Here is a 24,817-nt window from a genome sequence, read left to right as displayed (position 1 = left end):
TACTGCCGATGCCTCTCTGCACAAAACTGTCAATCACTCCTCAACGTCACTGATGGGATAACTACGGCTCCAGGCCCAGAGCTAAGCAGATAAAGGCAGTGTCATATATCTGTGTTACTGGCAATAGAGCCAGTTATTGTACAGATAGCAAGACAGATGAACATGTTAGCTCATATCTGAGGCTGTGTACTCTACCTGCTCTGGGAAATGGAGGTATTAGAACAGTAGTCTCAGTAGCCTGTAGCCTCCAGGTAAAGTTCAGCTCAGCAGTGCAAGATCAATTGTGATATTGTAGTTACTAGTTACTACAGTGTAAGTCCAAAATAACAATGCCAAGCCCTTGATAATAATAATGTCCAGAGTGGTACATACAATTGGATATGGTGATAAAATATTACTGTCAGACAATTCTCAGCTTTCCAAAACTGATTCCACTGCTAACACTGCATATCTCCCATCCTCCACCCAATGTGTCTGATGTCTAGGACAAATCTTCCTGCTGATTGATTAAAAAGAAAATCCTGCTGTGCTCCCAGCACCACAGACCATGAAGATGAAACCCACAAATGCTGCTCAAACAAGCCTACATTGATCTGCCAGACCTTAGTTGCCGTCCACTGCCTGTCCGGTGCTAGTTACTGTAGTTGGTAATCTTGTTTGTTTTCCTCAGCTTGTCCTCAGGCATGCAGGCAGGGGGTTCTAAAACCATCAGGGTATTGGTTGCTGATCTTCTGAAAGAGTGAAAGGAGTACAGGAAGAGCAAAAAATGACAGGAAAGATGAAAGGAAGAGATAGTAGCCAGATGTTGGTCAGTACTGCTGGCATCCAGCCCTTCTGTCACATAGCCAGCCCACCTGGACAAACAGATGGGGATTTGATATGGCTAATTCGTCTAACCTACAATGGTCACTAGCTCGATTAGCCGGGTCCCCGGAGCCCTGCAGCTGACAGTGGCAGCCCACTGAGCAGGAGTGACAGCTTAGCCATTGACTTCAATATAGGCCTTTGGGAAGAGCTCCTCCTAGCACAAAAAGGTATTGAGTCACACTGAGAAGACTAATTTAATGGCGACAATAAGACAATGTGTTGGAAGCAACATGGCAAAGAAATGTGTATGTCTTGTATGATTGTGAATCATCACAGCACATAGCAATAGTCCCGTGGGGTCTCTCACAGCGTTCATGTCTTGACATTTGGAGTAAATCCACTTGACATATGTGGGCATCTCACTGTGAATAGATCTGAAGAGCAGATGTGCTACTAGCAATAAGGCATACTCTTTACTATGCAAATGATTGAAGAACATATCTGAATGTTTCCTGGGTGGCAATAATGGGTACATTTAGTTCCCTAGACAGCACACTTTTGACATGTTTTGACATATGTAGTGCTTTTTTTAACTTTTCAGTAGAAGTGAGAACATTTGTTATGGGGATAAAGGTTCATATTCATGTGTCCTGTAATGTCATAATACTGTATGTCCAGAAGGGCAAGCATCTGGATCCTTGTTTGTAGCTGAGACTATGTAACATTTTCACATTTTGTTGAATTGCACATCTGAATTGACTCTGCTAGGAACCTTTATAATTTGGTTGACTGATAAGTAAGCACTTGTATATAATAGCAATGTTGTGTTCAATAGATAGATATAGTCACTGGTCAAAAATGGATTCATCTGGTTACATTTGCAGTTTGGTAAGCAGGGGGAAATCTTTGTTTAGCAGCTTACTTGGTAAAAAATACTTTTTTGGGTGCTTTTATTTATAACTAATTATTTAGCCTTGTTTGTCACTTCTGAGGGAACATTTGGCTGCTTGTTTGGGTTAGCAGCCGTTATAGTGGAGATAGTGTTTTTTATTTCGTATTTTTCATGGATTATAAGCAGGGCTTGAAATCGACACCCACCAAATGTTAAAAATTGTCTGTGGCGGGTAACTCTGTCACTTCTATCAGCCACTTTGGTGGGTGAGGTTTTCTGATCTGGTTTCTGTATGAGCAGCTTCTCCAGTACTGAGGCTTTGATTGGTGTGTACTGTGTCTTGCTCTCAATCCTCCCTGGTCTGCTGTGTGAGTGACTGTGAGGTAAAGTAAGTAAGGCTAAGTAAGTAAGTAAGTAAGTAAGTAAGGCTCAGGGGGAGAAGAGTGTGTTCAGTTCAGTTCAGTCCCCCGCGACACAGGACCAGCTTTATGTCAACCGTCAGGAAGAAGAGATGGAAAGTGTGGCTACATTTCCATAAAGAATCTACTGTAGTTTGTCCTCTTTGTCAGTATGCTGCTGTGTGCAGATCATCTATAAGGAAGCTGCCCCTGTGTTGCGGACAGCTGAACCGAACACACTCTCCTCACACACCTCTCTAGCTCACCACACTACTACTCACACACACAGTGTACAGCAGAAACACACAGCGTACAGTTCATGTGTCCTCAGTTTTAGAGTCAACTTCCAAGGGTATTGTTAGCAACTGAATAGCAAAATAGCATGGTATGAATAGTTAATAATGTTTTTATTCATTCTGTTTGATATTGGTAGCAGGATTTAAATCGGTTCAGTAGGAGACATTTTAGGGGTTCTATAAGGTCTGTAAAGCTAATATATATAAGAAAAGAACCGATAAGGGAATCGTTACAGAATCAGATTGTTAAGAAGGAATTGTTGATGGATGGCACTGGTAGACTTATTGATTCCCAACCCTGTTTTCTTTTGCTGTGTTGTTGTATATTTACTCTATTAATCACCCACTTAAGTAATATAAAACTGTTGAGTAGAGTAATACAAAAACAAACTGATACAAAAAAATACATTATCATGCTCTGTAATCATCTTTACCGTTACTAAAAAAGATTACCATATTTTAAGAAAATCCACCAGCCACATTGGCTAGTGAGCCAAGAACTTAATTTCAAGCCCTGATTATAGGTAAGAATTTTAGTTGTTTGTTGTTAGTACAGTTCTTTTGAAGTATGTGATGAGAATATGACGGTGGTGTTTGTCCTTTCCCAAAGGGAAGGCTGTGAACGGTCAGCAGCAATAGGCATGGCCAGGGTTACTGCATGTTTGCTAGGAGCTACATCTTCGTTCAGAAGCAAGCCAAGTTTGTTTTGTTGATTTACTATGTTCCTCGCAGGGTTCCTGTCAACACTATGCTGAACAAGTACTTATTGTTCCAGTGTAGAGGATATGGACGGTGGATTCTAAGCATTTTTATTTATTCATATTTATTAGATAGTTGATTATGTAATGAGGTAAGCACTTTAATATGGCAGCAATGTTGTCTTTATTTCTGTTTTCGAAATACATAGTCTACCACCACAATTCAATTATACAGTATATATACAATGAATAACTCCTCATCTACGCTAATACTTAATACATAAAAATAATAGATTACATCTTTATCATTAAAGTAATAATCTACAACATTATCATATAAATAAATGTACATTTTGCTACTCTCTATTGCCAATTGATATAGCACATAGTGATTCAACCTTTACGCAGTTCATGAAAGCTTGAAAATATATATAGCTTCATCTAAAAACCCGGTGTTGGGAAGGTTTTCTCAAAGAAAAGTTCTCCAGCTCACAGGAAGTGATGCGTTTTAAACCGTTTTGTTTGGAGAAAAACAGAAGACAAACTGAGTAGTTAGCATGAGCAGAAATAGCCACCAAGGCTGAACAGACAAAGAAAAGAGCACCGCCAGAAAATCCAAGGGAAAGATGCCACAGCACTGGCCACAGTATTGTGATCTCCAAGAAGTGCAAAAACAGCACAGCAACTCACTAAACTTACTTTATTAAACTCATTTATAGTAATCATCACATTACAGTTCATTATAATGAATGACATCAGTATGTGTTCTCTTCGCACAACTCATTAGTCATGATGTTATCCAAGACTATAAGCAAATAGCTTGTAACATCCCAGCTGACAAGCACGGAACTAGCACTAGGCTAGGCTAGTTTTTGTTCTATAACTAGATAGGAATTTCAAAAGACTGTCTTAAAAGAGGATTTAATTAAAAGTTTTAATGGCACACTAAATTAGGAAAGTTTCTGATATTTGAGAATTTGTTTTCCCTTTTTTCTGTCTTCTGTACCTGTTTTGAATACATTCATTTTAAGTAAATTACCTCTCTATGCAAACATCACAACACTTCTAAATTGCTTCTGTTGCTTGATTGTTCTTAAAAGCTTAGCCTTGTTTCAAAGAGGCTCATCAACACCATTTACATATTTGAGATTTGAGCAGCCAACATGGAGTGTCAGATTGTGGTTTTGAGCTTAACTATAAGCCACAAACAAAGACGCTTTATCGTTTGGGGGAAAATTTTAATTGGAGGTTTTGAACAAAGCAGGGCCTGCGAAGGGCATAAAATCCTACGCTTAAAGGATTACACTGCACATTAGTGGATGTTATAGAGGGTTGATTGAAAATGAGCTAGTTTTGTGATGCATGGTGAAGTCTCTGATGAGTAGATATACCAGATATAGACCTGAGAGTGTTAAATTATCTTGCATGTTATCGCAAGCCTTCACTATTCTTTGTTCTATGTTTAGGCAGCATGAGTACTTAAAAGTGGATGGATGACAAAATTTTAATTGTATGTTAACCCATGTCCAGCAAACAATTGTTTGTTGCTCACTGTTTTACTGTTGTCCATGTAATATATGATATATGAAAACGGCTGGTTAATTTGGGTTTTGCAATTTTTACATTTAGGGTGTAGTTATTCTATGGCACCTTAACTGGCCACATGGAGAAAAGTGAAAATATTCATCAGATTTCACACTTTCTTTACTACCATTTTACCCCACAGAACGTTTTGGGTAGAACTTTGATGCAATAAAGTCCTGAAAGATCTCCATACCCTCAAAATGTGTAATTGAGTCTAGCTCCAAATGGTTGCACCGCAGCTACTTCTACAACACATCTCATTTAAATGGATTTTAATTTGGTGCTGTGTACTCCCTTTTGTCATTCAATTGCTCATCAAATAAATCTCAAGTCATTTAATTGCGCAAGGGGTTTCTTTTCATTGGAAAATCAAAGAGAACATTTGAACATCTACCCAATTTACTATCTGTGATATTCGCTAATCTGCTAGTCTTTACCCCTCTCCTCAATTAACACGTAAACAAGGCAATAAAGAGAAAAGCCTTATGAAGCAGCCACGTTGGAAAGAACATACTATAGCCAGAGCAGATGGTGAGGGTTTTCTATAACGCTAAAGGCTATCATCACAGGAACGGCTTTATCTTTGAAAGCTCCACTCGGTCGCCAACACAGTTATTTTATTACAACAGTGTGACACATATTTTTGTCTGTCTTTTAGTTTCAGGTCCAGGTCCTTCATTCAAGCCAAGCTGCTGCAAAGCCCAGAAGTCTCTAGAATTCATCCCAATAAACCTGCACACCCAGAGGATGAGGGTGACGTGTCCCAGAAAAGCAGGTACTGCACTGTTGTCTTATAATCTGCACAGACCTCAAACCTTTTCCACACCTACCCAAGAACCACTCAGAAGACTAGAACATAACTACTTGACCTGAGTCAGTAGTTCAGCGGTGACGTAAAATGCAACTTCCTCATAGAAAGAGCAGCTAACGGGGGAAAGGTGGTTTCATATGAGAGATATTTCTAGAAGTTGAGTCCGCTGTGGTTTAACTTTGCCTGCCCATGCTGCACTTCTCCATCTGTCAGAGAAACTCAGAGGGATCAGGTTCTAGGTCATCACCCGGGCTGAAAGGTGAGAACCAACTTGGCCCGGGAAACATAGACAAAACACTAATTAAGCCCTTTGCGTTTGTCCAGAGAGGAAGAGTAGACCATCCTTTCCACCGTTGCTCTGTAGCTGGCAGAGCCCGTTACGCCCCGGAACTGTCCGAATGTATTATGGCTGCTAACTGCTGCCACACTAGCTGTGACTGGGCTCCATTTCAAGTGTGCACTCCATGATTGATGGAAAGTTGAAGGCAGACAAACCTTGACATAGATTCCTTCGCTGAAGACATCAGGGGTGACAGATGGAATAAGGGAGAAAATCAAGTCATCTTACAGCCATGGCCGCTGCCCTGCTCTCCCAAGGCAGGAAAAAGCCAAAAAATAAAGCTAAAACGAGCCTTAGACTAGTTTGTCACTTGAGTCATAGACATTTTGATGAAGAAATTATCCTCTATGGGTCCAATTCAGACCTTGACTTAATTCCAGGCAGTGGTGCTTAAGTGCACACACCCCACTATGCTGCTTTCAAACCTGGAATTACACACTCCTACAAGATACACACTAGAGGTGATGAATATGCAAATCAAGGGGTGTTCACTTTCACATTGCAATAAATGGATTCTGGCTTTGACTTAAGTCCATTTATATGCTCCTTTCTTTATGTACCGGAAACCTTGCAATAATGCCTAGAGCTCCCATCAGCTTCATAAGAAATCTGTGTAATAATAAACGCCAAAGCCATCAAATAGCATATGAACGGTTGGGTCACAAAACTTGAAGTAATAACCAGTATCATTAAAATAAACTACATGTTAAAAAAAGACAATAATAGCAACCTCAGCCCATTTCATTGAATGCATGGAAAGCACTTTTATGCACAGACTGGCTTCTCTCGCCTTATTCCCACACACTCGCACACAGCTTCATCTCACATACAAGTCGGTTTAATGTCTAAGGGATGATCAAAAGACACAGCACTACCAAGGCGCGCGGAGTGTGCCAAGAAATCATTGAAATATGCTGAGTTTAGCAGGCAGCCCTGTGTTTGCAGCGTTCGTGCATGGCTACGGCTTGGATCACTGAGGTGAGCCGTCTTTTGAACGATGATTTGCAGAGCCAGATCACACAGCGGGCATCCCTTTCCATCCTGGCAGCAGGTTCTGCATCAGACAGCGTGTCCAGGGATGCTGTGAATATGTCAGGCTTCTGTCTCCCACTGCCTGGCACAGTTCTTACTGGCAAAGAGCAGATGCATCAAAGAATATCCATATCTATATATCTATATCTAGCTCTCTCTTGCTCTTTCGCTCTCATATCCACATCTATATCCATATCTATATCTGTATATAGGATAGTGTCCATTGTGTTGCTTTCCAAAAATTATCGACGCCATTGACTGTACACATGTGACTATCAAGAAAACACAAAATGACATGAACATTCAATTGGTATGTGATGTAGATATGGGCATAGCAATTGTCTGTACAAAGTTTCATTGCAGTGAGAATTTCAGTTGGAGAGTGGCTTGTCAGTGAGTTGAAGGAGAAAGCAGTTGTTATTAAGAAACTCATCTTTTGATAAATAACTAAGAAAATTCTTTCAGTGATCTCTGATACAGAATTGGCTTAATCAAATCAGATTTTTTTAAACTGTATTATTATGTCTTCATCCAGTTAATGTCCCAAGGGCATGTTGCAAATTCAATCTCTGTGTGCCGTCTTCTTAAACAAAATTGAATTAAAGGTGCTTGGTATTTAAAGGCAGCGCTTCAGCAGAAAGACATGAAAAGCATAAAAGTCCATGGCCCAGAGGCTGAATCGAGCCTATACCTGACAAGTCAAGATATGAATTATGAATATCCCAATATTCCCCTGTCAATTGTATGGTTGGGAATTGATGAGATTTTATCAATGTCGTTTCCTTAACGATCCCTTCTTAATGATTCGATTCCTTAACGACTGAATTGATTTAAATGAATAACAAAGATTTTTATACTGTTTTATTAATTGTATTATTCACAATACCCATGACTCCAAAATTGTACACACATCCCACAACTGTACAGTGTGTAGGCGAGTGGCGGAGAGGTTGTGACATGACGTAGTGAGGCTCGGGTAAAACAGTGTGTGTTCAGTTTCCCCTGTAGCTGAAACAAGCAGCAGCAGCATAGCAACGATGAGGACAAACCAGACTCTTTATGGAAGTGTAGACACTCTTTCAGTCTCTTCTTTCCTATGTGTGCGATGCTCACTGTGCTGCTGTATGCTCCAGCTAGAAGCAGACTGCTCCCATGCTGCAGGGAGCTGAACTGAACTGAACTGAACTGAACTGAACTGAACGCTGTGCTCTCCCCCCGAGATCACTGCACCTCACAGGCACTCACACAGCAGACGAGGCAAGAATGGAGAGCGAAATGATTTGATAGCAGAGTTATTATAGTTTGGGATTTTTCATTTGTTGGTTTTTTTATTATTTTTATATAGTTTTCCAGTTTTATTTCAATTTCTGTTTAGTTTTAGTTAGTTTTCATTGTGGGTTTGGTAGGGTTTTAGTAGTTCATCATTCATCATTCAGACTCAACAGCAATCTGAATTCAGACCATTTAGCTCAAATTCCCCAACAGGCCATTTTCTCCCAAGTGCTGATGAACAAATCGGGCTACAGGATATCGCCATCATGTTACTCGTAATTTAGTTTTACAAGTAGACAAGACAGTTTTAGATCAGTTTAGTTTTTTCCACAGTTTTAACATCTTGTTTTGTCTTAGTTTTAGATTACTATAATAACCTTGTTTGGTAGTGAATTATTATCAAATTGCACACTTTGTTCTGTTTTAAAAAGGAAAAAGAACAATCAATAAGGTATTGGAAAAACTGGATCTGGTTTCTCAATGGAATAGGTCCAACCCTAGTCAATTTCTCCATTCTTGTATTCGATTTTCAGAAGTGATGCATTTGCTTTAGTTTGGCTATGCAATCCACTCAGAGAAGCTAAACCATTCATTTTCATTTTCTCTATTGATCATCCAGTAAGAAAAAAACTGAAGAAACCACTCTGAGCCCAAAAGAGTGTTCATTTTTTTCTGGAAATGGCTGCTTTCAGTCTCCAAAGTGACAGCTGCAAAACATTTTCCAGCCTGAAAAGCTCGACTTGGCAAAGCAATACTGAAAACATTGTTCAGCACTCATTTGGGCCATGTAAAAGGATATTTTGTCAGTGTTAAACAGGATTGCGAGATGGGTTAAGTATGAATTATAACAACTCATCTTGACTGCCACAATCAATTTCTTTTCTCGGGGAGAAACTGTCCTCTCAGTCCTTAACCAGCTTGCTCTCCTGTCGATTTATAGAGAATGGGCGAGGTTAGAGGAAGACCAGGCAAATCAACCACAAATTGGTCATTGTGATTGATGTTGTGAAACCCATCGTTGTATTTCAGTGTGCTGCTGCTGTGGGAGAACCAATTAAGGGAACTTGGACATTTGATAACTCCGGGGGCCAAACGTGTGGCGGACAGGGAGCCGTATGGCCAGGCGCTGGGATAATTAATGGAGGGAGCAGTGGGTAGCAGCGGAGCCCCCCACATTAGACCCCTGTCCATCGCGTTCTTGTTTGGGGATGGAAGGACCCTGTTGGCGACACTGTCATCCTCATCTCTGCGGCAACACTTGGAGCTGTGTTGTGTCATTAATTTCTGTTTTGAACAATTCTTCAAACGGCGCTTCCTATGGTGGAGCAGCGCACTGCTGCCTTCCCGAGGGTGTTCATTAACTGACCTGGCACTAAACCACACCAAAATATTCACCCCCATAATCCCACACCCCTCTTCCCCTCCTCCCTGTTCTTCTGATATTATTGTCAGCCTCATCCATTACTCATTCAAAACAAGGCCTGGTATAAGCACCTCTGTGCCCGCCTAGCCGTCTGTGAAGTGTTTATTTACTTTCGACGGCGGTGTGCAAATTGGAATGAAGCGCTGTGACATTGGCCGTCCTTCTGGTCCAACATGGGACCAACGCTACATTAAGACCATAAGATGGCTGGAGAGAGAGAGGCCCGGTAACGGAGCGACACAGGCAGCAATATAAATCAGTCAGGAAATTCTTTACCTGAAATCAAATGTACTGGTGTATGCACAGTAATTTTACACCACTTTTGTGTGCATGGATGCTCATATGGCATCTGCATCTGTGGGTGCATGAGTGCCTGAATGTGTGTGCATGTGTGTGTGTGTGTGTTTGCTAGTTACAGTGTGTCATCCTATGTCATGGAAGGTAAAACTGCATGAACCCAACCTTATAACTTTGATAACATCTTAACATGTGAACAAAAGCCTCAAAACAGCTCCATGGCACATTTATGAATACTGAATCGGTCAAATGATGTCAAATTCCATCAAGTGTTCATGTAATACTTAATTTGTGGCATAGCTGCAGAGATGTGTATTGTGCAAAATGTTCAGAATAGAAGTCCATCTTTTTTGTGTGTTGTCCGGACAACACAGTAAGACAGGTTTAATGCATTTTCTTAAATCCCATTTTTCTTCTCCAAGGTCCTCCCATACTGAGGTTATTATTATGCTGTATGGTGCAGCGCATCAGAAATCCTATTAACTCCATGTTTCCTCCTGTCTTTACAGATGCATTCTATGACATTGTCACAGTCGGTGCTCCCGCAGCCCACTTCCAGGGCTTCAAATGTGGTGGTCTGCAGCGGCTTCTCAGCAGATATGAGGCAGACAAAAAGAGGTAGGCAACCTAGCAAACACACTGCCGTGTGACAGGAGGAGGCAGTGTTTTGAGAGAGGCAGACAGATTATTTAATACAGGACACCTGTTGGTGTGGAATCAGGCTTGTGGTGCTATTGACAAGGGAATTAAACTTGGGCGTAATTGATAGTGACAGACAAATTTGTCCCTGGCCCATAGATTTTCCAAGCCTCATACAGTTACTTAGAGCCAAGCCATGCTGAATTCAATCTGGAGTTCCACTGCTCCTGACAGCTCCATTTGACTGGAGGCAACAGGCATGATGGAAAAGAAGGTCTGTCGAGTCAGAATTTCCTCAGTGCACTTTTCTCTGGCAAGCATTTCTGGATTCCAGAAGTTGTATGCAAACTTCTCACAGAAAAGCCACAAAGTTTGCTAAAAAAAAAAAAAAATCCTAGCTAGGGATTTCACTTTAAAATCTATTTGAATTCAAAACCAAATGGTTGCTAGGGATGGTGAGATGGCGAGGGCGTGCTTTGAGAGTGACTGATCAGGAACAATCCATCCAAAATGAGCCACTGCTAAACAAGCTTACAATCAGCACAGGGATGATCAAAATCATGATTATTCCTAAATATTTTAGATTGAATCCTAAACCTAAATCCTAAACCTTATGAGTGAAATAGTCACTATGCTCAGTTTTTCCAGATACAGTATGCTTACAGGACTTGATTCTTCCACAGTTAACCCTGAGTTGTCCCCATTGACACCCAGGAAGTGTCTCTGACTGGATTGTGTGTGTTAGATTGAGTTACCTGCGTGTGTCTCCAGGCTGCGGCTGTGTAGCAGTGTCTCTCTGCTCCATTGCTTGATGGGGAAGACATGTCTTGTGTGTTCGCTTCACTGCATGAACACACACGCATGAACAAACACTGAAGGGGTGAATGAATAGATAAAACCATGGTACTATGATTGTCTTACACCCACACACACAGATACATAAACAAATGTATATGCACACACTGACACACACACACACGCACTGCACACGTATGCACATATACTCACTGACATTGCATCCTGGGGCAACATATCCAAATGCCTTCCTCAAATCTGAGATCAGCAGTATTCTGTACATTTTGCTGTCTTTGCCCTTTTAATGCAGGATGGAGGTAGATGTCATTGTGGTTCAGTATGTGGTCACTTGAGTGATGCCAGAAGAAATGAAGGGTGATTTTTCCCAAAGCTCCCCATAGAGTGCAAAGTCATTATAGACCATGCCAGATCCAATTAGTTACACAGAGTTTGGAGCTCAACAAAGAGGGAAGAAGAGCAAGATGGAGAGGGGCGAGGTGTGGGTATAAAATGGATAAGTTGGTGGGAAAATAGTTGGGGGCCTCTGCTGATTTAAAAAAAAAAAAGAAGGAAAGAACTTCTTTACGCTAAAGTGCACAAGTGAATTTGCTGAAGATGGTCAGTTTTATCTGCTAGCGTGAACTACGATAAGAGTTAGCATATTTTCGAGAGTCCACTGAAGTGAAATCATTTTCTTTGAATGAGAGATTAGACTTGAGAAAGAGTTCTCCTGGGAGACAGAGCTTTTTGTTTCATATTTGACTTAGCTAATGACTCACTGTAGCTTAAATTTTCCAATTTTCCGCCTGGCTAAGCGACAACGGCCTTCGCTGAGCCTCATCCACGTTTGACCTGGAATGCAGTCATTTTGTCAGTCATCGTCAGAAATAGGAATAAATGAAACTCCATGCTGTTGCTCTGTGATTGTGCAGAATATGCACAGTTGCCATTTTAATGGAGGTGCATGTTTACTTTAAATGAGGAACATTCATTATTTCATGGTTTAATTTGCTTTTTATTATGCATGCATCAAAAGTCTGACTAAATATTTAGTCTAGGAGTACTTGATGAGGTTTTGTCTTCTGTGTGTGAATGTAAAGTGAAGTAGTCTTGCACTTAAGCCTATTTTCGCAGCAAATACACACGCACACACGAAAGAACACACACGCACGCGCGCACACACACACACACACATACACAAACGCATTATGCCTCTGCCAGTACGTCTCCCTGCCTTTCAGAACAAGCCTTTTGTAATCACGTTTGATTAAAAAGGGAACAATCGGCGAGATGTGAGACTTGGCTATTCAATGTGATATTAATTCATCAAAGAGAGGGTGGAAAAAGATTGAGGAAGGAAAAAAGGAAAAACCTGAGCACAGAGGTGTTACCAGGAGGGCAATAAAAGAGCTATTCGTCTTTGTTCCCTGGACACTAGAGGAGAGGGAGGGGGGTTCTTTCCAGATCCATTAAAAACCTGCAATGGCCAAACTTGGCAATGACTACAGTATGCAATGTAGTTTGTCTCTCAGGATGGGCCAGGATAGAGTTTAATCAATAGCTACACTTAGTATTCCTCCAGAAACCCTGTACATGTACACACAGGGCAAGAACATTTATCTTTCATTAATGCATGCAGTCCCACTTAAATGGCTGTTTTAAAAGTCACTGGATTTTTATCCGTTTTTAATTGAACCCTATAGACATAGCTGTGGATTCGCTGAGGTGGTCTAATCTTTCATTAACAGCCTCTTTTGAATTATTCAGCTATCACTGCACAACGATGCACGCTTTTGAAGGAGACAGGTTTTATGTAATCTGAACATTCCCAATCTGTTCTGTCCTGGAATGATTGTGTGTGTGTGTGCTTGTGTTTGTGTGTGTGTTTGTGCATGTGTGTGTTTGTGGGTGCGTGGATGTGGGAGAGAGAGAGAGAAAGATATATAAAGGCAGAGATGGTATTCTGATTCTGGCTTGTGTGTGTACAGCCTGTATTTCGGGCACATTGTTAGGGCTGACCCCTATTCTTGGGGTGAGGCGTGCTAAGTGTGTGCAGAAGCTGAGCTGTAGCACTTGTCACTAGTGCCGGTCACATAGCAGAGAGGAGACACTCTGTCATTCTGCCAGGCCTCCTGGTCAAGCCAAACTGTGGGATGACACATTTCTGGGACGCTGGGAGTAGCATCAGGGTTTTGGTTCAAGCCAGAGTGCACACACTTAATAGAGTCTCTTGGGGCCGATGCTCAGATTTAACGTGACTAGCAGTATCTTGTCCAACAAAATAACTGCTGCCCAGGGTCACTCTGTGTGGTTGAGAAGCAGCACATTGGCAGTGGCTGGGAACCCCGTGTTGATGGACAGCAGCTTGTTCATGCATTGCTTGTTCTGGAGTCAGCCCGCTCCAGGTTCTCTGTGTGACGGAGAAGGACGTTGGCAGCAGCCTTGTGGCTGATCGGCATCTGGTCTGAGAAGAGGGCCTGTAGCTCTCGTCTGAATCGCTGAGGAAAGCCTTGGCTGTTATCCTGAGAACTGATGGAAGATCAGTGCCCAGCGGAGGATTCCATAACAGATGGAGATTGGCTGTTAAAATAATCTGGTTTGAGATCAGATCTTCCAGCTTGTCTCAGCGATGGCCTGTAGACTTTGGCGGTGGCTGTGTAGCAGTGGCCTGGTGTGTGAGCAGTGATTTGAGCTTGCTGTCTAAATGACGAAGGAGGCTTTGGCAGTCACCTGGGGTGCTGCAGGGCTCTGTGCTGACGTAGCTGCATTTTGCTCCTGCTGGTTGTCAGCAGCAGGCCACGAGCTCTTCATTAATTTCCCCTCCGCTATTAATTAGCCATGCGCCGGAGATGCTGGTTTAATTAGACCGCGGGGCCCAGCGGTTCTCTCCCTCTCATTACTGTTATAACCAATTCCTATTGATCATTTAGGAAAACCAAGGAGGAAGTTTTTGCTGGAGACACTGTTTGCTGGTTTAAGTAATATCTGTTAATAGCTGGGTGTAGACTTTCGGCTGCTGACAGAGTGGTGCCCCACTTGAGAACCCATATCTGAGGGGAAAGTTGAGTCCATTTATTTTCTGGATTACCACTGTTTCTACTTGCCAATTTGAAATTTGCCCTCTTAAGCTATGAAATATAGAGAGATAAAGAGTTATAGGCTAGCGTAGAGATAAAGGTGTGCACACAAGGGATATATAGGTAAATAGGTAGCCTATTTTAAGAGTTAGCATGTGGTTATGCTGGTCACTATCAACAGAGGTAATGAATCTTAGCATATAATTAACATAAACTATTTGCTGGAGCCTGCCCAGATAAGCTCCTATCTTCTAGCTTCAATTTGAGGTTGAGATAGTCAGCTCAAAGACAATTAGTGGTAACATGAGGAAGCTCTACTAGTATTCTTGATACTGTAAGCCTGCATACACATGTAGGATTTTGCTGGAATGCAAAAAAACTGACATTCATCAATCCTCACCTTACACCATATCACAGTAAAATTGATCATCAGCATGTTTAAAACATGCAGAACAGTGTATCATAGTCTGAAGCATCAGTGCTCAGCTTAAGGAGGCATTATTCCATTGAAAAAAATAAATAAACTGGAAATCAGCTCATTTGAAATGCTTTGTATGTATCTGAATGTAAACTGATAAGTTTCCTTAGTCTGTTACCATGATCATAAATATTCATGAATAGTAGGCAGACTTGAAAGTTTACATAATAAGTGGACAAATGGCTCATGCTCATATCATATCAATAAAAAATGCAGAATATTCATATATATGTATTAGTAACTTTATGTAGAAGGAGCTTTACTACTACATTACTACATAAATTACTTGAGCACTTCAAAATTACAAGAGGGACTACAAAAGTACCCAAGGCTTGCAGTGGCTATCTGATCCCTGTGTACATCCCTCTTTGGCCTCTCATCAAGTGTGCATTCACAAATTTATGCTGTTTTACCTTTGCTTGGTTTGCCATCTTGGTAGAAGCTTTTGGACTGACAGCAATGCTGATGAGGCAATTAAAGTTCCTTGCCTTAGCCAGCCTTAGAGGGGATCAATTCTGTCCTCTAGCATCAGGTGGCAGGTCCCAACATTCATTATTGCCTGCATAGGCTCCCTAATGGGATTGGATTTGTACTTATGAGTCAACAGGGCTGTTATTGAATCTCAGCCGCTGCAGCAATTGTCCTCTTCCAACAACTTTCTCCTTTGCCTCTTTTCTGCATTGTCTCTACTGTTGCACTCCTGTAGGATTTCTTCTCTTTGGTCCTGCATAATGCAGTAAGAGGAATTTAAGCTCGCAGGGGATGAAAGGGTTTTACAGACTTTACTTTGTTGTAGTAGATTATTCAATTTTGGACTTCTCTGTGGCTGAAATCTTAGCATTTTAAGGTGCAGTTATGAAAGTGGGAATGAGAGAAGTTTGCGAGTAGACATGGCGGTGAGGTTGAGGATTTCACACTGTTTGCCCTCTGTCTCCTCTCTTTTAGCGATTCCTTTGATTAGCTTTGAGCTCGTGGGTGGTCGTCCTCCTGGGGGCTCATTAGCTGTAATGACAAGGCCAAGATTTTAATGCTAGCCAATCAAAGACATGGGTAGTGGCTAGCACCTAGTACGCCTAATTTCTTAAGGCCTTCAGATTTTCACACTCATTGATAGATCAGGTTGTGCTGTTCCACACAGGGAGACTTCTAAGGAAGCATTTTCTTTCCTTCATCACAAAATATTGGGAGTGCTGCAGGGAATATTATGCCAACTCTGTGTCTTCCTCTCTTTCTCTCTCTCTCTCCCTCTCTCTCTCTCTCCCTCCCCCTCTCTTCCTCTTAAGTCAATTATGCCTTAGGATCTGGCTCTGGGGTCTGGCCTACATAGAGGCTTGCGGAGCTGACTCTAAACTAGCTGGGAGGGTTGCAAATGACTGCCTCGCTCCACACTACATCTGATGGCAGGAAGTCAGCGGAAACTCATTGAAAGTCACGGAAACTTTACCTGAGGAGAATGTTTGATTGGAGTGATTTGCCCTGGATCTAGGAACTGACAAAAGGTGTTTTTGTCTGAGATTAAATAGCTCCCTAGAAATGAGGAAGCGATTAATTATTCATGAAGTGAAAATGGTTTGACATTGGACTGTAGGTCCAATTTGACAGTTCAGGCTGAAAACCTGGAAAGCATTGATCCTTTCTGTCTGCTCTACATTTTCAAGACAGCAACAGCAGCCACACAAATGATGAAATGTGTTCAGAAAATGTGTACACCATAATATGTTCATAGTCAATAGTGTTTGAAGATCCATCAGTGGGCTATTTGTGATCATCTGAGCCCACAATGAATGGCCATTAGAAATTGATGTGAAGTGATGATCAGCCCCACTACAACACATGAGCATAGCATGGTTGGTTATTGCCCAGAAAAGAAATGAGCTAAGCTGAATCTTTCCTGCAGTGTTGTGGATAACACTTAGACCACTGGTTTTCAGTCCTGCTCCCCAGGACCCAGAGTCCTGCTGGTTTTCATTCCAGCCATTTAGTCAGGGACTGATTTACACCTGGGATGCAGCGTGACAGCAATTAACTGAAATTAACTACCTGATAGGGTAGAGAGCCAGCAGTACTCTGGGTCCCGAGGACCAAGACTCATTCAGAAGGTAGCTTCCTACTTCCTTGATACCTAACTAGGAACCTTCCTAATAAGGTCCCTTGTTTGACTGTAGGCAGCAGAGAAATAAATCGTTTGAGCCTCCCTAGGCCACGTCATGTGACTGCAGTTAATGTTACACTCTGCCAAAAGCCGGTATGATCAAACTGCTTTTTCAAAACAGATTAAAAAAAAAGATAAAATTATGCTGTCTATCTTTGTGTACTTGTGTGTATATACAGTGAATACTGTGTAACCAGTTCATTTTTCAACCATCAAACTAAGCTTTGAATAGGCACTGTTCCAGTAGTAACATTATCGCTGGTTAGCTAACCTACACCAGGACGCTCCGTCCAACCAGTAAAAGTAATCTCAGCGGCATTCCAGAAACAATTGACTGTGCTAACATTATGTCATATGATTCCTGACAATTTTCACATATGAACATATTTCACATATGATATGTATGATACAACATATGTATGATATGTTGTAATTTTGATGTGATGTACATGGATGTGATGTGTTTTTTTTAGTCGGTGAGCCAAATCAAATCAATATTTTTTATGGTCACTTTTTGGGTTGAGCTTCTGTCTACTATCATATCATCATTTGTCTCCATTCTTGTTTAACATAAGTGTAAACCATACATTGCTTTTAGCTTAAACTCAAACTGTAACTAGCTATGAAAAATACTTGAAATTAAACCAACTCAATAACTTCACTTGACAGTTAAATTTAGGCCTGCTGTCATGGAAAGTGTTTAGAAAAATATCATGATGTTCGTCACCTGTCGGGAATTGCAGTTTTCTTTTTTTAAACTGGTCATCTGAATCAGCTCCCTCTCCCCCACCACAGCTTCAGCACCGCCTACCAGTGTATCTACTACTCCCCAGAGCACACAGCCAAAGCCCAGGAGGTGTTGAGCGCCATGAGCCTCCTCCAACCCCTCATCTCCAGTTTAGCGGACCAGCTCCTCCAGGCGGCCCAGGAGCACTCTACCCCTGGACTGAGGGATGCACTCAAGAATCTGTCTGACAAGGTGAGGCCACCCCCAAACCCCCACCTCCATCACCACTGCTATTATTCCTTTACTCCTCTTGGCCCTGAGCTTTAGCAATACATGGTCAAAGCACCTGTTTCAGCCTCAGGCTTATCACCATACATTGTCAGGTAATACCTCAACCACAAAAGCCCTTTATATTGCCAATCTTTAACTCTGGCAATAAATTAATTTAAGCCCGAAACTCGTATAAAAACAACTTAATTATTTGCTCAGGGTTTCTGCCTCTAAGCCTGTAGCCAATAGTCTGGGTATCTTTGTAATCTGGGGACTATTCAGGTGGATATATTGGCGTAAACTGACTGCCACAATTTAAATGTGTGCCCTCTGAGAGGCCATTAGATGTAGAGTTACCCCACTGCAGTGACTTGGTAGGGCCAGGAGAGTTGAGCCTTGGTAATATCGCTCTGCTAGTTTCATTGTCTCTCACAGCATCTGACAGATGTGAAGACAGTGGCAACATTGGCAACCCAACATTTTAAGCAATTCTAAGAATAAATTAAAAAACCCTCAACCAAGCGAACTCTTTGACACAGTCACACACACTCAATAGGCAACCTCATGAAATATCCATAACTCATCATAAAAACGCCAAACAAACAAAAGTGAATAGCAGCATGGAGGTTTATGGAGTTGAGGCGTTCTTATCAGTATAATTAATGAATTACATCTGGTGCTGTCAGATTGCAATCTGTTGTGGGAGAGATTGTTTTTGCCACAGTGGAATAGAGCCCAATCAGCCTGCTTAATTGGTACATTCGCTCTGTCACCACTTCCCCTCATCCTTGATTAGACACGCACACATTGGCCAAGTAAACCCCTGGCCTGGTCAGCACAAGCAGCCCTGCTCTCTGATTAAAATCTTAAGCTGTGTTTGTGTGTGTGTGTGTGTCTGTGTGTGTATGTGTGTGTAGTGGAGGGTGGTAGGAGTGAGGATCTGTCTGTCAATGTCTTTGTGTTTGATTCGCTGCGTGTGTGTGTGTGTGTGTGTGTGTGTGTGTGTGTGTGTGTGTGTGTTTAAAAGCTGCTGTTCTAGTAGCATCACTTTATTCAAGGCCCAAAGCATTCAGTCATGTAATGTAAATCCTTAGCCTGCAACATCACACATTTCACATCAACATTTCCGCCCTACCACATCTGATCTTCCATCAAAAAAAGTCATTGTTTCTTTACCGCCGACTCATAGACACACAAATACCCATGCCTGTGTTCACGCATATACACCCACACACACATACAATAACCCAAACATTTTACATGTACACTTGTGCTCAGACAAATATTTTAGACAAATTGTAGAGACACATACAAAAAGATTTATGCATATGCACACACACACACACACACACACACACACAGAAGGAGGAACTCCACAGCAGAGCGGGACACACCTTCAGAGTGTCTGGGACTCAGGTGGGTGTAAGGACCTTTTTTGCCAAACGCTTGCTGCTTCTCACTTTTTGATGCTTGGTTCAGACCATCTGACCCGAGGCCCAATTCATTATTTGATTCCAGAGTACTTTCTTGGGCACAGTATGATCAGGAGTAGACGTGGCAGATGCACTGTTGCTTCTCTACGATGGTGATGATAATGATTCTGTTAATGATGACGGTAATCAGAGTGAAAAAGCAATTGCAACCCATCTCCCTTCCCTCCAGCTGTGTCCTAGGACAAGTTAGCATCTCTCCACTGCAATGGTTATCTGGGAAGAGTTGGGGGATTGATCCTCTATGCATAATTATATTAAATTATACAGTGTATAGAGGTCATATACGCTACACACAGCGAGTATCCTCACAACCAAGTGCTACTGGAATCTGGCCAGCGCTATCCATTCAGCCCCCCCTTCATTTCTCAAGTGAAGCTACATTGAGTGAAAAAGCTCTATTTTTAACACAGTCAAAATCCCCTCATCCTTCAGGGTAAAACCATTCGAAACCATTCGGGGTGAGTAGATTCCAACTCTTTTCTTCTTTTTTAGATCAAACATGAAAACCGTCTCTTATTTCTTCTCAGTTGGAGTCCGCAGAGGCATTTTCTAACTTGCACTTCTGCTCAGTCAAGATCACATCAGCAGATATGTCGAAGGAAGACTAGCAACAGAATTTCTCTCAAGGGATTTTGAGAGTTTTAGATCTCTAAAACAGGTAGGTGTGGAAAAACAAGGCATGGGTGCACATGGAAGAGCAGAGTAGCTTTGTTATAGCCATGGTAGGAAAATGAAAGCAGCAAAGCTTTCCTCTTTTGCCCAAAGGAACGCACCTTTGAAATTTTGCTTTCAACAGACAATATTTATATGGACCGTACAGTACAAGGTATCATTAAAAATGTTTTTTTCTACACCTCAGTGTAGATCTGCATCTTTTAAAATTCAAGCCCAGCGCCAACACAAACAACTGAAGAATTTTTAGGATTGTGATTGAGTGATTGGTTGATTGATTTATTTGCTTGATTTGTTTTGTAATTGATTGGTTTTGGTCCAGAACAAAAATACGTGAATTGCATTTGTGAGGAAAATAAGGGAGGAGACCAGCAAGGAAAGTCATTATTGGGATTTATCCTGAGATTCCAACAGTCCCAGGAAAATTGACATAGGCAAATACATTGGTTCTGTGACCCCGTGGTTAAGAAGTGCAAATATGACCCGGGTTGTGTGAAATACAGTGTACGCCTTTGTTCACTCATCCCAGGGAAGATAATGAATAATAAATGTTCTCATAGATTGCAAATTAACATTGTGGTCAGATAAGCAGAGTTCAATTTGAATATGAATTTACATTTTGAATTTCCACTGTTATGGGTTTTGGTTACTGCATTGAGCTTGGCGCATTTCTTTAGTTATTTGGACATTTTAATCTTTTAAATGGTGTTTACCTCTTTGTATACAATTTTGTGTATGACAGAATAGTATTCCAGCAGAAATGCCTGTTCTCAGGCAATTACTAAATCCATAGATTCCAGCTCTCACATCATTGACTGAGTAACAGAACTAATTTGGGTCCATACTAGGCAATTAAAATGCATATGAATTGAATAAAATGGCGTTTTAAGCACAGTCCTCCTTTTCTATGTGTGCTCAAACATTTATCAAATGCCATATACAATGTGAATGATGTTCTTTGCATTTTTCTGAATCAAGACAATTTAACCAGTCTCAGTCAGAGCAGCACTTGTGTTGTTTCTTGAAAGACTGCAACATAGCTGCATTATAGGAGGGGCATTGTGAAAGCCTTCTACCTGGGCCAGTGAACCAGTGGTACAGGCTAGTGCAGTGTAAAGATAGTGACAAGTCAGCAGTTCTCTTGGTTCCTCTGTAGACTGTAATGAGAAGGGTAGATGGCTGGTCAGAGTAATGGGTTAGTGATGGGAATTGCAGATTAACAGAACATACGGTGGAGCAGCAGTAACTCAGGACCTCATGACCTCCAGAAAAAGCCACTCTATCATTGGGACAATACTGGACTGGTGTCCTATTCCACAGTCACCTCTTAGCTGACAAAGCCCTCTCCACACTCCGCCCCAGCACATTTTTTGGCATTCTCAACAAGCTCGCTCCATTCTCTCCACAACAGGGAGGCAGGAGCAGGAAGATGTGTTTGTGCGACAAATATATGTACATAACGACCTCGCGAGCTTCCTTTTTCAAAGAGGCCTTGGCTCATGTGTTTTGTTAGACTGCATTTTGCTGTGGTAATAGAATTGCTTATTGCAGTGCTAACTCAATTACTCTTGAGAGCCCTTATCGTTTTTTACACGGTGGCGACAGCGAGCGCGAGGCTCCTTGGTACTAGGATCATCATCAGCATACAGTAGCTGGTGAATTTGAGATCAAAGGAGGTGTGCCCCTTGGAGGAACAGGCTGGAGGAGGAGAATTGAATTGTTTGTTGTTTGTTGCTGTTTTTGTTGCTCGCTGGCCGTGCCGCGGTAATGGAGAGCAGCTACTTTACGGTGAAGGAGAATGTTCATTTTCCTTGTTTCTTTTGACTTCCCCTGTAAGTAGTTACCCATTTCCAAGCTCACTTCCACCTGCATTTGCCTCCACCCACCAGCACTGCAATGTGACAGTCTCTCTCCCTCTTTCTCTCTCCATCTTTCTTTCCCCCTCTCTCTGTCTTTCTCTCTCTCTCTCCCTCCCTCTCTCTCTCTCCATTTCTCTCTGTCTCTCTCACTATTTCAACCCTTAAATTTTCATTTGTTCTACTATCCCTCGATCAATTTCTGTGTACCTCTTTTTCCCTATCTCTCTCTCTGTCTCTCTCTCCCTCTCTCCTTCCCACAGACAGAACAATTTGTTCACACGCTCAACGATGAATTGGTCAAGAGCGCCCTGCTAGCGCTGCACGCCGCGCGGCCCGGCTACGTGTCCAAGAACCAGAAGCAGAACCAGATGCAGGCGGGCCAACATCAAGGTCACCTCCACCAGGGCCTGAGTGCTAACCCGGGCAGCGGCCACAATCAGAGTCCTGTCCAGAGCCTTCCGGGCCACAGTCCGGCCTCAGAGAGCACCGCGGTGTGTAATAATGTGGAAGGGTCACAAACCGCAACTAGAGGAGAAGGTGGCACTTTGCCGCTGAAGCGCCAGGACTCCATACCGCACCATAAAGAGTATGATGAGGAGGAATGGGCAAGTGTGACTGTTTCTCTAAGTCATTATGAAATCTCTCATCTCTAGTACTGCTTATGATTTTCTTTTTTTTTCATCTAAGTGGATAATGTGGCAAACAGCTAATGTTCACTGAACACAATGACACAATGAGAGACTATCAGCCTATCACAGATACTGTATATAGTACACACAAAACTTCTTTAAATGCATACTTTACATTCCTCTATGCACCTCCCCTACTCTTTTTCTTCACCCTTCTATTGAGAAAATAATGAGATCTAGTTTGTCTACAGGGATTTTAAACAATTCATGATAACAAATTGACTGTGGATGATCGGTGTATGGTACTCTAGGAGAAGAAACTGAGACTGTATCTAAAAATAATGAGCATCTGTTAGCTAGCCACCGCCTCTTCTCTTCATTGAAGTGCGCATGTGTTTGTTTGTGTGTGTGTGTGTGTGTGTGTACGAGAGGAGAGGGGAGGGCAGCATCTGCCACACTAACAGCAGGAGTTTATCAGGAGTGCCACACACCGATAACTAATTATCTCTCAAAAAAGATTCTTCACCGTTATGAAATGTTCAAACCTCACTTCTGAAGCAACAAAGACCAAAATCCACTCTAACACATACTGTACACATACACACTTGCATAGTCACACTCACACACACACACACAAAGTGAATGCATCTATTCAGTGGACAACGGTTGGAGCTCGGGAAAGAAAGGGAAAGCTGAAAACAATGAGAATGCTTTGAGAGTAATCTCAGAATAACCAGACTGCAATTTCCTCCAGTCTTTTTGGATATAGAACAAGTTTAGAGAGTAAAGAGAAACACGTCTTTGCTGTTTTTTTCCACCATGACTGATTAATTTTTTTATGGCTTTGCTCTTTTAGTAGTTTTTCTCTCACACTCTTTCTTTCACATTTGCTTTTCTCTCCATCTCCCTATCTCAAAGAGAGAGAGAGATGTCATCAGTGAGGCTGATCCGCTGATTAAACCTGCTGATTGTGTACACGGCTCTTTTAGGACAGGGTGTGGGCCAGCGTTGCCAAAAGCCTCAACTGTGTCATTGCCATGGTGGATAAACTCCAGGAGGAAGACAACAGCAAGCAGGAGCCAATCCCTGAACAGCAGCTAGCTGATGTCATCACCTCCCACAACCCTGGTAAAATAATAAAAGCCTTGTTTTTGTTTTTTCTTTAATCACGTTGCTTTACTTCAGCTTCATCTTTCCTTTTTTGTAAAGCATAATCATTGCAGTCGGGGTGGGAACTTGCCACCAGTTGATTGCTGGTACATTTTGGCTGTAGGTCTGTGTTTGTCTACAAGCAATGTTGGCAGGGAACCAACCATCACTGCAGGTCCTACTCTATTATATAATTGGTTGGTAAAATATTGATGCTGTTTTGGAATTTACAAGCCAGTGGACAAAAAGGTTAGTTTCCTGTCCTTATTGTAACACAACAATATAAAAGTTGTACTTCAATGACCAATAATGCAATATTATATAACTTACACTTAAGGGAATACACTGACTTTTAGCAAGTAAGCTCTTTCATCAATTTACTGCAGCCCCCTTAATACCTGGCATTAATATGCATCTTATCCAGATTGTGCCGACATAAGATGTAGCTGGATTACATTTACCCCTGACACAATGGAATTGGTAGCAGTCATCTCTGTGTGTCCAGTCTTAATTAGTTTGCTGTTGTTTATGCCAATGCATCAGCACACATTATAAGTTTAGTACATGGTACTTTGCATCATCCCAATAACACTGCAGCACTATTGAACAAGCAACAGTGGTGAAACTACTACCAGTCTTCCCATTATACAACAGCAAGTTGATCAAAGCTTGATCAGAGTGTATTAGTCAAAAATGTTATATATTCAAATCATTTTCACTGTGAGGAAAACTCCACTGAACAGTATTTTTCAGTATATGTTGCCTCCATTGAAAGGAGTGATACTAGACTCTGCGCCAACTCAGAGGCACTCTGTCATTTAAACAATAGCAGAAAAGAAACTGAAATTGTTGCCAGAGAAGTTGATGAAAGCTATATTTGATATGCAGAGCCATTCACTGTTGACCGCAAGCTGCCCAATCTTCCCTTACGTCCAATGAAATCCAGCCTCAAGCTTGTGCCCAGACAAGTGCCCAGCCTGTTACAGCTGCCAACTGGCACATGGTGCAGCGGCATTAGTCCGACCAG

The 24,817-nt window shown here is 41.8% G+C and overlaps 1 protein-coding gene across 7 annotated transcripts in view; it reads left to right on the top strand.

The window, feature by feature from the left end:
* Positions 1-24,817, top strand: part of inpp4b (inositol polyphosphate-4-phosphatase type II B) — a 110,823-nt gene that overhangs the window by 67,746 nt on the left and 18,260 nt on the right. For 6 of the 7 annotated variants that reach the window (XM_078282697.1, XM_071912485.2, XM_071912500.2 and 3 more), the window contains 5 exons: positions 5,334-5,450; positions 10,360-10,468; positions 17,787-17,970; positions 22,273-22,617; positions 23,631-23,769. In XM_078282697.1, coding sequence (XP_078138823.1) covers positions 5,334-5,450; positions 10,360-10,468; positions 17,787-17,970; positions 22,273-22,617; positions 23,631-23,769 — 894 coding nt within the window. The remainder of the gene's footprint in view (positions 1-5,333; positions 5,451-10,359; positions 10,469-17,786; positions 17,971-22,272; positions 22,618-23,630; positions 23,770-24,817) is intronic. The other variant, XM_078282698.1, reaches the window with a different exon arrangement.

This window comes from Centroberyx gerrardi, chromosome 3 (genome assembly GCF_048128805.1).
Source record: "Centroberyx gerrardi isolate f3 chromosome 3, fCenGer3.hap1.cur.20231027, whole genome shotgun sequence".
Classification (NCBI taxonomy): domain Eukaryota; kingdom Metazoa; phylum Chordata; class Actinopteri; order Beryciformes; family Berycidae; genus Centroberyx; species Centroberyx gerrardi.
Note: the sequence above shows the minus strand (reverse complement) of the source record. Positions and strands in the feature narration are given on the sequence as shown.